Source organism: Oncorhynchus tshawytscha, linkage group LG20, assembly GCF_018296145.1.
Source record: "Oncorhynchus tshawytscha isolate Ot180627B linkage group LG20, Otsh_v2.0, whole genome shotgun sequence".
NCBI classification, from domain to species: domain Eukaryota; kingdom Metazoa; phylum Chordata; class Actinopteri; order Salmoniformes; family Salmonidae; genus Oncorhynchus; species Oncorhynchus tshawytscha.
Window position 1 is genome coordinate 11,008,306 of NC_056448.1, and position 15,412 is coordinate 11,023,717.

At 40.3% G+C, this 15,412-nt stretch overlaps 2 protein-coding genes across 4 annotated transcripts; both read right to left on the bottom strand.

Annotated features, from left to right (window-relative positions):
* Positions 1–1,108: 1,108 nt before the first annotated feature.
* eri1 (exoribonuclease 1) lies at positions 1,109–3,814 on the bottom strand. Its single transcript, XM_024380821.1, has 7 exons — positions 3,416–3,814; positions 3,123–3,295; positions 2,725–2,947; positions 2,493–2,576; positions 2,262–2,371; positions 2,036–2,150; positions 1,109–1,927 (listed from the first exon to the last, which is right to left on the bottom strand). The coding sequence occupies exons 1-7, from the start codon at positions 3,491–3,493 to the stop codon at positions 1,685–1,687; spliced, it is 1,026 nt and encodes a 341-aa protein (XP_024236589.1). The 5' UTR covers positions 3,494–3,814; the 3' UTR covers positions 1,109–1,684.
* A 6,120-nt stretch (positions 3,815–9,934) lies between these two features.
* On the bottom strand, positions 9,935–14,230 carry LOC112219513 (protein phosphatase 1 regulatory subunit 3B). 3 transcript variants are annotated; one of them, XM_024380826.2, is made up of 2 exons: positions 13,953–14,230; positions 9,935–10,903 (listed from the first exon to the last, which is right to left on the bottom strand). In XM_024380826.2, exon 2 carries the CDS (start codon positions 10,879–10,881, stop codon positions 10,018–10,020), a length of 864 nt encoding a protein of 287 aa, XP_024236594.1. In that variant the 5' UTR covers positions 10,882–10,903; positions 13,953–14,230; the 3' UTR covers positions 9,935–10,017. The 3 variants fall into 3 exon arrangements, with proteins under 3 accessions (XP_024236594.1, XP_024236593.1, XP_024236592.1); XM_024380825.2 differs by lacking the exon at positions 13,953–14,230 and adding an exon at positions 12,829–13,161; XM_024380824.2 differs by lacking the exon at positions 13,953–14,230 and adding an exon at positions 12,566–12,817.
* Between the last annotated feature and the right edge of the window lie 1,182 nt (positions 14,231–15,412).

The window sequence follows — 15,412 nt, forward strand, 5'->3', positions numbered from 1 at the left end:
GAGACTGGGATGGAGATTTGTCTTCCAACAAGAAAATGATCCAAAACATAAAGCAAAATCTACAATGGAATGGTTCAAAAATAAACATATCCATGTGTTAGAATGGCCAAGTCAAAGTCCAGACCTGAATCCAATCGAGAATCTGTGGAAAGAACTGAAAACTGCTGTTCACAAATGCTCTCCATCCAACCTCACTGAGCTGTTTTGCAAGGAGGAATGGGAAAAAATATCAGTCTCTCGATGTGCAAAACTGATAGACATACCCCAAGCGACTTACAGCTGTAATCGCAGCAAAAGGTGGCGCTACAAAGTATTAACTGAATAATTTTGCACGCCCAATTTTTCAGTTTTTGATTTGTTAAAAAAGTTTGAAATATCCAATAAATGTCATTCCACTTCATGATTGTGTCCCACTTGTTGATTCTTCACAAAAAATAGTTTTATCTTTATGTTTGAAGCCTGAAATGTGGCAAAAAGGTCGCAAAGTTCAAGGGGGCCGAATACTTTCGCAAGGCACTGTACATAACATAAAAAGGGCATAATGCTTTTCTCGTGAACCCGTTACCACGAAGCACAGAAATGTTAGATGTACCATTTGTAAATTATATTTTATGCAAATGCGATGCTACTTTTCATTCTGAGTCCATGAAGTTCAAACTGATTAAAAAACGCAACACAAACAAAAACCGAGATAGACGATACATGTTAAGGACCAGTGGTGTAAAGTACTTAAGTGAAAATACTAATAAGTACAGCAGAAGTCGTTTTGGGGAGTATCTGTACTTTACTATTTATATTTTTAACTTCACTACATTCCTAAAGAAAATGATGCACTTTTTACTCCATACATTTTTCCCTGACACCCAAATGTACTCGTTACATTTTGAATGCTTGGCAAGACAAGAAAATGGTCCAATTCACACACTTATCAAGAGAACATCCCTGGTCATCCCTATTGCCTCTGATCTGGCGGACTCATTAAACACCAACGCTCGTTTTTAAAAGATGTCTGAGTGTTGGTGTGCCCGACTCAAGTATGACAATTGTGTATTTTTCCCACAAAAGCCATTTAAAATATACTGCCCCACAGAAAGTAAAGAAAGCAGGCTAAAATGAAGGAAATATTTATTAGTATTAAACTAGAAATGGTTTAAGACAATAGCGCATACATTATTAGCCCACGAGTTTGAGCATTGCTTACAAACATATCCTCAATTTTCTTGAACCTGTTTTAGTGGACTCAAGTTCAATAAGTACACAGGCATGCGCTGTAAAATAAAAAATAAACTGAAGCTAGGCCTCTAACAGACACAGTTAAGTACATTTGAGGGTCAGCAAGGTAGTTTTGTTTTCAGACAATATGAAAGACAAAAGCCCAGCGAAATAACAATTATTCTTTAAAGAAACTTGTAGCAAACCATGTCTGAGTGCTACTGTGGAAATCTACAGAAGTTGTCAAAAGGCAGAAACAACATTTTTATTGTGGTAAGTGGCACTACTAATAAAATTAAAAAACTATCCACAGAGTCCCACAATTTGGGACAAAAAGTAGACTCAGATTGAGTGGGAAAAACAATGAATTATTTTCAAGTCATGGGAGTAAAACAGACATGGGATGCCTGCTTGAAGGCCCCAATGTGGAAGTCAGAGCCAGGGGATGTGGAGCTGAAGTCGAGGTGGGGGGCTAGACTCTGCTGCGAGGATTATGTGGGGGTGGGGCTCCTTCCACAGGGGCAGAGCTGGGCACAGTCCGCAGCTGTCCTTCATGCATGCGCTCGTTGATGCGCAGTTGGCAGCCATCCTGCAGCATGCGCAGCGCAATGCGAGCAATGTTGCGCGAGTCATCCAGGCCAGAGTGAGGGCGGCCCTCGTATTGAAGTCCCAGCTTCTCTAGCATGCTACTCAGCTTGGTCTGGGTACGAGGGACCTGTGAAAAAGAAAGTGAGGATTCTAGTTCTATTGTTCTACTCAACAGATCGTGTCTAACATGTCTCTACATTTACAGAGATATTTCTGATCATTTTATTATCACAACCTTATAGAAGTTTCCGTAGAATTTTTTGATGTTGATCCACTTCTTTGCAAACTGTGGATATCTGAGCCGACTTAAACGGCACTGGGTGTTCATGAACTTGCTCATGTCCCAAGATCTGTGGAAATAACAAAAGCACATAGTTGTACTAATGAGAACATGTAATAGCTCGCTAGTTATCATTAATACATAAAAGCAGTGTTAGTGCCCTCTGACAACACGTACGTACCCATCTGTAAGAATGGCATATTTGTATTTTGTGCCAAGCTCTTTCTCCTGAAGCCAAAGCACCACCCGCTTAAGAACATCGGGGAACGTGTCTGCTTCATCCACCATTTTCTGGCCCAAAAAAAGCAGTTAGAAAACTCTTATATTAACAGTACAATGTGTGAAGTATTGTGGATCATAGTATTCTAGTCCTTCAAAATTGGTTTAGACAACAATCTGTCTGGTGTCTCACCTGTGTTATCCCTGTCAACTTTATGCAGAACTCTGACAGCTGTGTGTTGACTTCTGGCCTGACATATTCCTGAAAGCTGTCCTCCTACAATGAAATCAAGTGTCATTCATGATAACAAAACATGTGTATTATTTGCATCAACTACTAATGTGAACTCAAAAGGGCCATACATCTGATAGTACACGCAAGCCTGACAATGCATTGATTCTAACAATGTCCCCTCCTCACTTACAATGTCTAAAGTGTGGGTGTTGAACAGGACCATTGGAAACTCAATGATTTCATGCGTGAAGTCAAGGGGGTTGTCTTGTTCACACGTTGCCTCAAAGTCCACCACACAGATGAAGTCGTAGTAGGCATCAGTTGGTCCACCCTCTGTCACAGACTGCATCAAAGACAGCTTCTGCTTCTTGTAGTAGTTCTTCAACCGCTTCTTCATCACATCCTTCACACCTCTACACACAGTGAGAGAGAGAGAGAGAGACACACACACTTGGGATCATGTTCAGTGATACAGATCTTTTTCCAGTGACATGTCAAGCAGCTCTGGGATTTCCTAACGTAGAAATCCTGATCTCCAATGGATTACGTTTGTAGCAATCTCCTGCTGAAACAAGTGTTCCTACATACCTTGTGTCAAGCTTAAACTCTGCCAGTTTAGACCGAAGCTCATCCTTGTTCATGCGGTTGATATGTCCATTTGCAAGAGCAATCTCCTTGTAAACAGGATCACTGAACTCGCCACGAGTAGAAGATACTTGAGGGACAGGTTCGCCAATGTTACTACACACCTTGTTGCAAGACTTGAAATAGAGAAAGGAATATAACGTTAGTCTCACAAGTAGGTAACTCGTTTAAAATATCACCTGGCTGTTATTCCTACTGTAGCAGAGTTAACGTTAGCTCTAAAGTAAATTACTCACCTTGTCATCTTCCTCGGGTTTAGAAGACAATTTCACATTGTCACCCTTGTCTTGAATATTCTCCTTGTATTCCTCCATTATTGAGGGATAGGATTGTCTCAACCAACTAATCCAAGTATGTTGACTGGAAATAAAATGTTTGCGTGCTACTTGCTAGCTAACTGGTCTCTTTGTAGCAAACAATCCTCCTGTCATGTCCTCTGTTTCCGCGCGTTCTTCCCGCGTGTCCGTGGTCAGTGATTAAAAAAAATATTTATCCGAAGTTTGTCGCGGAACAAGGTTAACGTTACACGATATTAGACACTTCCCTTTATTCATATCTTTCCAACCTTATTCAGACAATACACATTTTACATAATACATATAAAATTGTGGGAAAATATAAACAATCAAACGTAATCTCCGGTTGCAGTTCCGGTTAAACTTGTAGCCTAAAATACATTAGCGACACCTAATGACAGGGAAGGTCATTACATCAGTAAATCGACTACCAGGCTCCTCTTTTTAGTTGAATCTAAACAAGGAGGCACTAGAAAGTAACAAGCAATCAATCTAATTTATGAAACAAAAATATAAACGCAAAATATAAAGTGTTGGTCCCATGTTTAATGAGCTGAAATAAAATATCCTAGACATTTTCCACAAGCACAAAAAGCTTATTTCTCTCAAATGTTGTAAACAAATTTGTTTACATCTCTTTGCCAAGATAATCCATCCACTTGACAGGTGTGGCATATCAAGAAGCTGACAGGATGATCGTTACACAGGTGCAGCTCTAAAATGTGCTGTTTTGTCACACAACACAATGTCTCAAGTTTTGAGGGGTGAGCAATTTGCATGCTGACTGCAGGAATGTCCACCAGAGCTGTTACCAGAAAATTGAATGTTAATTTCTCTACCATACCATACCCAACATCATTTTAGAGAATTTGGCAATACGTCCAACCGGCCTCACAACCGTAGACCACATGTATGGCATTGTGTGAGCCAGAGATTTTCTTTTGTCAACGTTGTGAACAAAGTGCCCCATGGTGGTTGTGGGATTATGCTATGGGCAGGCATAAACTAGACAATGAACATAATTTAATTTTACCGATGACCATTTGAATGCACTGAGATACCGTGACAAGATCCTGAGACCCATTGTCGTGTCATTCATCTGCTGTCATCAACTCATGTTTCAGCATGATAATGCACAGCCCCATGTCAGAAGGTTCTGTACACATTTTCTGGAAGCTGAAAATACCAGAGTTCTTCCATGACCTGCATACTCACCAGACATGTCATCCATTGAGCATGTATGGGATGCTCTGGGTCAATGTGTACGACAGCAAGTTCCAGTTCCTGCCAATATCCAGTAATTTCGCACAGCAATTGAAGAGGAGTGGGACAACATTCCACAGGCCACAATCAACAGCCTGATCAACTCCATGCGATGGAAATGTGTCGCAATGCATGAGGTAAATGGTGGTCACACCAGATATTGACTGGTTTTCTGATCCACACCCCTACCTCTTTTTTTGTTGGTATCTGTGACCAACAAATGCATATCTGTATTCCCAGTCATGTGAAATCCATAGATTAGGGTTTAATGAGTTTACATCAATTGACTGATTTCCTTAAATTAACTGGAACTCAGTAAAATCTTTAAAATTGTTGTATGTTAAGTTGATATTGTCCTTCAGTATACAATAATGGTGAAGCTACAGTACATTGGTGGTCACAGCACAACTCATGCAGAAATACTGGTGCTTACACTGTGCATGGAAAGTTGATTTAACAGTGGGATGTGAATTATTCTCAAATGAAATTAATAACTAAACATAATTGTAAGGCTTTGTTCCACATACAGTACTAGTCAAAGGTTTGGACACAACTACTCATTCTTGTCATAATATGGACTTTTTTAAATATTTTACCATATAGGGCTATCTTCTGTATACCACCCCAACCTTGTCACAACACAACTGATTGGCTCAAACGCATTAAAAATGAACTTTTCACAAGGAACACCTATTAATTGAAATGCATTCCAAGTGACTACCTCATGAAGCTGGTTGAGAGAAAGGCAAAGGACAAAGGGTGGCTATTTGAAGAATCTCAAATATAAAATATATTTGGATTGTTTAACACTTTTTTGGTTACTACATGATTCCATATGTGTCATTTCATAGTTTTGATGTCTTCACTATTATTCTACAATGTAGAAAATAGTAAAAAATAAAAAATAAACCCTTGAATGAGTAGGTGTGTCCAAACGTTTGACTGGTACTGTACATAGTGTATTCGGAAAGTATTCAGACCCCTTGACTTTTCCCACATTTTGTTACATTACAGCCTTATTCTAAAATTGATTAAATAGTTTTTTTCCTCCTCAATGTACACACAACACCCCATAATGACAAAGCAAAAACAGTTTTTTTGTGTTTGCAAATGTATACAAAATTAAAAACGGAAATATCACATTTACATACACTACCGTTCATATGTTTGGGGTCACTTAGAAATGTCCTTGTTTTTGAAGGAAAAGCAAATTGACGATATCGTGCAAAGCTGTGTACGAGATCTGTGTACTACTCCCTTCACAGAACAACGTAAACTGGCTCTAACCAGAATAGAAAGAGGAGTGGGAGGCCCCAGTGCACAACTGAGCAATAGGACAAATACATTAGAGTGTCTAGTTTGAGAAACAGATGCCTCACAAGTCCTCACTGGCAGCTTCATTAAATAGTACCTGCAAAAAACCAGTCTCAACATCAACAGTGAAGAGGCGACTCCGGGATGCTGGCCTTCTAGGCAGAGTTCCTCTGTCCAGTGCCTGGGTTCTTTTGCCCATCTTAATCTTTTCTTTTTATTGGCCAGTCTGAGATATGGCTTTTTCGATGCAACTCTGCCTAGAAGGCCAGCATCCCGGAGTCGCCTCCTCACTGTTGACGTTGAGACTGGTGTTTTGCGGGTACTATTTAATGAAGCTGCCAGTTGAGGACTTATGATATTTGAGGCATCTGTTTCTCAAACTAGACACACTAATGTACTTGTCCTCTTGCTCAGTTGTGCACCAGGGACTCCCACTCCTCTTTCTATTCTGGTTAGGGCCAGTTTGCGTTGTTCTGTGAAGGGAGTAGTACACAGATCTCATACACAGCCTTCATTTCTCAGAACAAGAATAGACTGACGAGTTTCAGAAGAAAGGTCTTTGTTTCTGGCCATTTTGAGCCTGTAATCAAACCCAGAAATGCTGATGCTCCAGATACTCAACTAGTCTAAAGAAGGACCGTTTTATTGCTTCTTTAATCAGGACAGTTTTCAGCTGTGCTAACATAATTGCAAAAGGGTTTTCTAATGATCAATTAGCCTTTCAAAATGCTAAACCTGGATTAGTTAACACAACGTGCCATTGGAACACAGGAGTGATGGTTGCTGATAATGGGCATCTGTACACCTACGTAGACATTCCATTAAAAATCAGCCATTCCCAGCTACAATAGAAATGTACAACATTAACAATGTCTTCACTATTTCTGATCAATTTGATGCTATTTTAATGGACAAAAAAATGCTTTTCTTACAAAAACAAGGACATTTCTAAGTGACCCCAAACTTTTGAACGGTAGTGTAAGTATTCAGAACCTTTATCCAGTACTTTGTTTAAGCACCTTTGGCAGCGATTACAGCCTTTGTGGTATGATGCTAGAAGCTTGGCACACCTGTACTTGGGGAGTTTCTCCCATTCTTCTCTGCAGATCCTCTCAAGCTCCGTCAGGTTGGATGGGGAGCGTAGCTGCGCAGCTATTTTCAGGTCTCTCCAGACATGTTCGTTCGGGTTCAAGTTTTAGAGAAATGTAATCATTGAATATTGTAAGAGCCTTCATGGTCTGCTTATATGCCTCCTTTATCTATCCTACGGTTCTGACTTGGTGTACAGGGAGAACACTAACAATGGCCAATGTTCTGAATTGTCACTGTACATTTCAAAAGTGGTGGACAAATAGTTATGGCTACCTCCAACCTAGCTCACTCATTGATGTCTTAAAATTATGTATTTGCCTCTTTTCCGCTTGTCGTCCCCTTATGCCATAGTTTGTACATCTCAATTGTCAGTAGAAAACACATTTGTTTTTGCAAGTCAGCCATGATTCTTTTTGAAAGGCAGTAAATGAGGCTGAATTAACTGTTTTGCTTCCACACGAACCAACGCTGATTGCCAGGTGTGGCAGTGGTAAGGTGTTGGGACTGATGTTGGTACTCCGCAGTTGGGAAAGCTTTATGTGGGCCCTAACAGTTTGTGGGCACCGTTTGTCAGTGGTGGATAAAGTACCCAATTGTCATACTTGAGTAAAAGTTTTGATACCTTAATAGAAAGTTACTAGTAAAAGTCACCCAGCAAAATACTACTTGAGTAAAAGTCTAAAAGTATTTGATTTTAAAATATACTTAAGTATCAAAAGTAGAAGTTAAATTATAAATAATTTCAAATTCCTTATATTTTCTGTTTGCCCCAAGATTTACATGCTAAAATTGCTGACTCTTATAAGACCCTTTATAAAAGGCAGCAAATTGTTCTTAGTGACCAAGAAAGATTTCTTCCCCCTCACTCAGTTCATTTTTGTTTTTAGTGTGTTTGATATAGTAGTGAACTCTACAGTAAACAGTCTTAGCTGTTAATGTATGGCTTGGTGAATGGTGTCTAAGGGTCTTGCTGAATATAGTTCAGCTGGCAGACCTTTGTACAGGTTGCTATGCGTTGAACAGGCTTCATCAGTCACTTCTATAGACATCTGTTTGAGTATCATAGTTCATAGTGACGAGGTCATGGGATTGATAAGTCAAACAAACCTTTGGTTAGCTCTCCTATCATTTCACTGAATTGCCATCAAAAGGCTTGTTTCATATCACCCACAGTAGTAATACCACCTCTGTGCTGGAGGTTTCAACGAGGAGTTTAAATAAACAAAAAAAATGTAATATTCTTGCAAAACATATTTAATTCTGACATACAAAAATCCATCCTTCATACTTGTTCCTTTAAAAACATATCCAATGACTCTTATTTACATAGAGCAGCATAGTGAACACGGTAAAACATTTTAAATCATCAACAGGAGCAGACAGAAATGTGTATTTCTAAGGTTCCAGTCCCAAGTAAATTCCTGCCATTCCCACCCCTTTAAAAATGGAAGGATTTGAACTCAATACGCCCACATTCCAGAATGAGCTCAGTACAAACATGGTGCAAATCCTGAAGGGACTTAAAAATACCAGTCTATTCTGAAGTCATATCACTTAACATAAATCAACTTAAAGAACTCAGTACAAGAGATGTGATGTGAAAGTACAGACATTTTGATTCCAAATCTATTTGTTAAAAATCATTGAAAGTTTCATCGTAAACATTGTTCTTCCAATTATTTTGACCTGCATCACACATAAGTGTACATAGTTTTACCAGTTAATGTAATGGCTTATCCCAACACACAGTGGGGTCCAGAATTACTGGATCCCTTGACAAAGAGGGGCAAAATACACTGTATAAAATAAAAACTGAGCTATATTGCATGAAATGTATATTTTACACTAATACAATTGCTCAGAGATATATATATATATATATATATATAATACTTGTTAAACAATCTCAAAAAGATAAGGGACAAAATGATTGGATCCTCTGTTTTCAATAGTCCAGCATCCCTGTGTTTGTCCATCCCTTTTTAAGGATAACGACACAATTCACAGTAGGGCTGAAGTATTTTCTGCATGCGCATTGTTCTTTCGAAGGCTAAACCCACCATTGGTGTGCGTGGCCAAAGACTACTATTTTCATGTCTTATGACAATAGCACTGGTTCCTATCCAAGTGCCATTGCCGTTTAGCAAACTTCAGGCGGTGCTATGGTCATACGACATGAAAATAGAGCTCTTTGACCACGCACACCAATGGTGGGTTTAGCCTTCAAAAGAACAACGCATATGCAGAAAATACCTAATCCCTACTGTAAAATATAGTGGTGCATCTTTGATGTTATGGGGCCAAAACATTTTTGAAAAAGGCTCAATTGTCGTTATCCTCGCAAAGGAAGGGTGATGGCATATTGAAAACATGGGATCCCTAAATTTTGACCTCAACTTTGAGATTTTTTTTTATTACTTGTTAAACAAAATCTTTGTCTGAGCAATTGTATTAGTACAAAATATAATTTATACATTTTTTGAGCATAGAAGAGACCAGTTTGAATTTTTCGTTTTTTTACTAATCTTTATCAAGGGATCCAATAATTCCAGAACCCACTGTAGATCAAGTACAAAAGCTAGATATTAATTATGTTCTTCTCTTGGTTCAGTCAACATCTACACTGAGATATGCCTGTTAATTAAACCTGCTTTGCAATCAGTAAATGTCACATCTGAATATTCTAGTTCTGATAATCCACAGAGTATACAACCCCCATCCCAAAACGTATTTCTTTTTCTTATTGCTTTTGTTCCCCCGAGCATGGCGAGACTGGCCTGGCCTGAAAAAAAAAAAAAAAAAAAAAAAAAACATTTTCGGGAACAGCCCTTTTTCTGAACAAAAAAACACTTTACTCTAAGGATGACGGCTTTTCAGTAGTACGGTCTAATATCCTCATATCCTGCATAACTTGGCCACTCTGGGAACATCCCATGGGAGCATCTAGGACTTCCATAGAAGTCGAATTGAATTCCAAGATCAAACGAGTGTCTCTGCTGGTTATTGCTGAAGCTGCCCTGGCCGTCCATCTTCAGAGCAGACCAGATGATCCTGTAGTTTCGGCCCTGGTTACCGTCCCAGTATGTCTGGCCATTGACTTTGTAGCAGATGGCAAACTCTATGTGCTTGTGCGGCCTCAGCTCAGCTGGAAGGGAAACCTTGAAGGCGAAGGTGTCATAGTTCGAGCCTGTGTAGGTGTCCTTCAAGTACTGGCACTCCAAGTCCGTGTAGCTTTTCCAAGTGTCAAAGGTTACACGCACCTTGACAGACTTCTCAAAGGACAGGTTTTTGACTTTCACAGTTCCAGACAGTGCCTTCTCTTTCAGCATGCAGTGCTCTAGGCAGACAAGCTCAGTCTCCAGACGCTGACGGAACAGCAGGTAATCAGAGGAGGGCTGGGTGAAGCCCATTATCAGTTTGTCCTCCTCATTTGGTAACTTGAGTGAAGAGCTGAACAGCTCTGTGATGTTGAGTGGGATGTTAATAGTGTCAAAATGAGAAAAGAACTTCACCTTGGTGAGGGCCAGGCCCTTGTGGTCGGCGAAGGACACTCGCCTTTTAGGTTTCCCATTCTTCTCATGAAGCAAATCTGGCTCAGTCTGCATAGGAGGGGCAGAGGGTTTGAACTGCATGCAGGGCTTCAGACAGGGTCGTAGTGGTTGCAGTGATTTCGGGGACCTCGTGTAGCAGAAGTCATCGTTTGACAGGTAGAGCGGCATGGCCAATTCAATCGGCATGGTGGACTTGTGAGGAAAGAGGCTGAATAGACGGAGGGGAAAAAAACAAAGATACCAGAACATTGTCATTCGTCCAGTTGCTTTAAACAATGTTTGACAGAATACACATTCTCTTGTGAAATGTATACAGTATCTTTATTGCTGAATTTGCATGTGAAACATTAAGCAACCGTAGGCTAAGTGCATGGCCAGAGCAAACATTGCATAAATTTCATCAGCTGATAGATCAACCCCCAAGTTACTCATGTTCAGCCAACCATCACATGCATTTGATTGTCTGCCGTATAATATCACTGTTTAAAGTTGTCAAAAGGTCTTCTCTAACCTACTTGCCCAATGTGTATAATCATGGGTATGCCTTAGCATTTGTACAATCCATCATGCAATAATTTGGAAAAGGGAAGGTGATCATGTATAGCCTTATCCTGAAATGCTGTGGGATGGGGTGGGGGTTCTTCTGAAATGCTAAATGAGTTTGAGGTCTCCATAATATCCACATTTCTTGTACTTGACTTATTTTATTGGATAGCCTTGTCTTGAGGTGAGGCATAGGCACGCAATTGATATCTGACAGAAAGAGAGTTAAGGAAGTATTTAAGTATGATAGTATCCACAAGTTCATCTGACTCTTGGGAAGTAAATAAAGGGCGTCATTGCCAAAGTATCACTTTAAAGCCCATTCTTACTGCACTAAACTTGTCTCACTTTACTAACATGAACTTCAGAACTGAAACGCTACAGATCCTTACTTACTCAGTGTTACACACATGCTATCCTTTAATTTCTAATATGCCAAACAAGGGCAATTTAGCAGACAATTTTATCCAGTGCAACTTACAGTTGTGATTCCCTACATTTGCATACTAGCACCCGTGGGAATCGAACCCACAACCCTGGTGTTGCAACTGAGCAACACAGGACCCATAATTGTCTCTCTTTCTGGTTTCAGTTTTTCTGACAGTTCATTGTGAAACAAAAAACACGGTACACTAACTAGCCAATAAACTATACCCAACATTACATGTTAAAGCTTGCGAATAGCCATTGATATGATGGTGCTGCTTAAGGATTTGCCTAATCAGCAAATGTTTTGCCATTCATTCACACTACTTGGCGATACATTATTACATCTCGATTCAGAAGCCCGCATTGTTTTATAATCTCCTGTTCTAGTCGCAAGTAGAACCCCAATAATGAGGTAATATTCATCAGAAAGATATTAAAGGCACTTTTTGCAGAGAGTGAGGAGACATTTTAGCTAGCAGACATTTCACGTTTCCAAATTCTTTCCATAAACTATCCATTTTTTTTTGAAGTGACAATGCCGCGGCCACGCAACCCAAACAAAGATCTACACACATGCAAGACGCATTTAAGACTTTCCTGGATATTTCTTTTTTTTTGGCGTTCCACCTGCAACTGGAAACAGATGTTTATAATACACCGCAGCTTTCTGAATCAAGGACGAAGAAAGTACCGGCAAGTAAAGGTTAGTTGAATGTTGCATGACTGCATTGTCTATGGGCCATATTCAGAGACTATGTATTCTCGACCTCAGAGGCTGAGGTTTGAGTTCCTTGCCTATGAACTAACTCAATGTTATAGACTACCACTGCGAATTGGATTACAATCCTGCAAAAGTGATAGATAAATAAAATTAACGTTAGTCATGAAGCAAGCTTACCTTGTGCAATTGGTTTGTAACATTTGCAATGAATTCAGGAAGGATTGACATGATAGGCTACGTCTACTAGTCAGAAATCACCATCTCAGCGGTGAAAGCTCCTCTTCCTTGCCGTTTACATGTAGGCTATATTCAATTTTGCTGCAATGCTACTCTACTATTGCTACAAATCAAAAGTAAATAGCAATTTCAAACTGTATCCAGATTCGGTCATTCCACCGTTTCAAACACCAGACTGGGTTCAAGTGAACATGTAGGCCTACCTGTAGCCAATCACAAGTGGGCCGTGGAGGAGCGCTCGGTGAATCGTCAACTTGGTGAAAGAATATCTAGAGATAGTCGAATGACCGCTCTAACGATGGAAATACATGTCCTCAAAGATAGAAGACAGGCAAGATCAGGCGGGACCATTCTAGCAAATGAGAGGGCAGTTTTGCTCGTCAACAACTGGCACAACACCAATATAGTATTTTTTTGTTGTAAATTGCCGGAATGCCACGTGCGTCTTATTAACAACCTAACCATTTGTATTTATTATGGATCCCCGGCAGCAGGTACTCTTCCTGGGGTCTAGCAAAATTAAGGCAGTTTATACAATTTAAAAAACATTACAATACATTCACATATTTCACAACACACTGTGTGCCCTCAGGCCCCTACTCCCACCAGTACCACATTTATACAGTACTAAATCCATGTGTATGTATAGTGCGTATGTTATCGTGTGTGTATGCATGTGTCTGTGCCAATGTTTGTGTTGCTTCGCAGTCCCCGCTGTCCCATATGGTGTTTTTGTAATCTAATTTTACTGCTGTCATGATTTACTTGATGTGGAATAGAGTTCCATGTAGTCATGTAGTCACTCTTGTGGCATGTCTTGTGAGGTATGCACAGAACTTCTATTCGATCAAATAAGCCTCACGTAGCAAATTAGGAATGACATTTTTTGTTGACTAAATTCGACACTCATTGACTATCATAAAAAAATCCTCACTTCTTGGTCTTATTATCGTGGACAGATTTTAAGCTGAGCAAACCCTCTCGCTTCTCATCTTACTTTCTGTCTAGGTCCTAAAGCTAAATCAAAGCTGGTGGATCAATGAAGATGTCCCACTCAGGCCGTTTACCATTACTTTTTTGTTGTCACAGTTCCAGTCTACTTAAGCATTTTAAGGCAAGGCTGCCCAATATTGGACTAAAGTTACTCATCTTAGTCCAAGGATTTTACATGTTCTGTTTAAAGGGTGAATTGGCTCTGGAAGCCAAAACAACCAAATTCACCATCTAAAGGTTTATCGATGTTCAATTGCGGAATGGTACTAGCAACATAAATCCCTCTACTTTCATATCACATCAATCATTTCACAAATGCAAAATACACACTTACTGTACTGTATACAGTTGCAGCCTACAGTATTTTTCAGGGACAACGGGTTTGTGGCGTCGGTCTTCCGTTTACACACAGGTGTTCGGTGACAAAGATGGCTAACTAGTACAGGTAGTCCATGGTCTTCTGTCTGTTTTCCGTAAACAAGCGCTGTAACATGGAAATATGGCCTTGTGGGAACCCTAGCCCTTTTAAAAGGTGTTTATCAACAACCTTCTGTTTTTAGAAAAGTATTTCTCTCTGATATTAAAGATAAGGTCCTAATGTTTCCAAAACCATACCACAAGCAATGCGTGTTAATATTCAGACCATGCCTCACGGCTCTTAACAAATCTCATCCCCTACAGAAGACACTTTTATTCAATGATTTATGTGTAATGTAATGGGATTAAGTGCTAGGGCAGAGATACCTGGATATACAGTGCATTCGGAAAGTATTCAGACCACTTGTCTTTTTCCACATTTTGTTACATTACAGCAGTATTCTAAAATTGATTAAATTAATGTTTTTCCACATCAATCTACACACATTATCCCATAACGACAAAGCAAAAACAGGTTTTTAGACATTTTTGCAAATGTATATAAAAAAATGAAATACTATGTTGACAAGTATTCAGACCCTTTACTCAGTACCTTGTTGAAGCACCTTTGGCAGCGATTACAGCCTTGAGTTTTCTTGGGTATGACACTACAAGCTTGGCACACCTGTATTCGGGGAGTTTCTCCCATTCTTCTCTGCAGATCCTCTCAAGCTCTGTCAGGTTGGATGGGGAGCATCGCTGCACAGCTATTTTCAGGTCTCTCCAGAGATGTTCGATCGGGTTCAAGTCCGGGCTCTGGCTGGGCCACTCATGGACATTCAGAGACTTGTCCCGAAGCCACTCCTGTGTTGTCTTGGCTGTGTGCTTGGGGTCGTTGTCCTGTTGGAAGGTGAACCGTCGTCCCAGTCTGAGGTCCTGAGCGCTCTGGAGCAGGTTTTCACCACTTTGTACTTTGCTACGTTCATCTTCCCCTCAATCCTGACTAGTCTTCCAGTCCCTGCCGCTGAACGAGATCCCCACAGCAGGATGCTGCTACTACCATGCTTCACCGTAGGGATGGTGCCAGGTTTCCTCCAGACATGACGGTTGGCATTCAGGCTCAAGAGTTCAATCCTGGTTTAATCAGACCAGAGAATATTGTTTCCCATTGACTGAGAGTCCTTTAGGTGCCTATTGAAAAACTCCAAGTTGGCTGTAATGTGCCTTTTACTGAGGAGTGCCATAAAGGCCTGATTGGTGGAGTGCTGGAGAGATGGTCATGTTTCTGGAAGGTTCTCCATCTCTACAGGGGAACTCTAGAGCTCTGTCAGAGTGGCCATCGGGTTCTTGGTCACCTCCCTGTCCAAGGCCCTTCTCCCCCGATTGCCCAGTTTGGCCGGGCGGCCAGCTCTAGGAAACTCTTGGTGGTTCCAAACT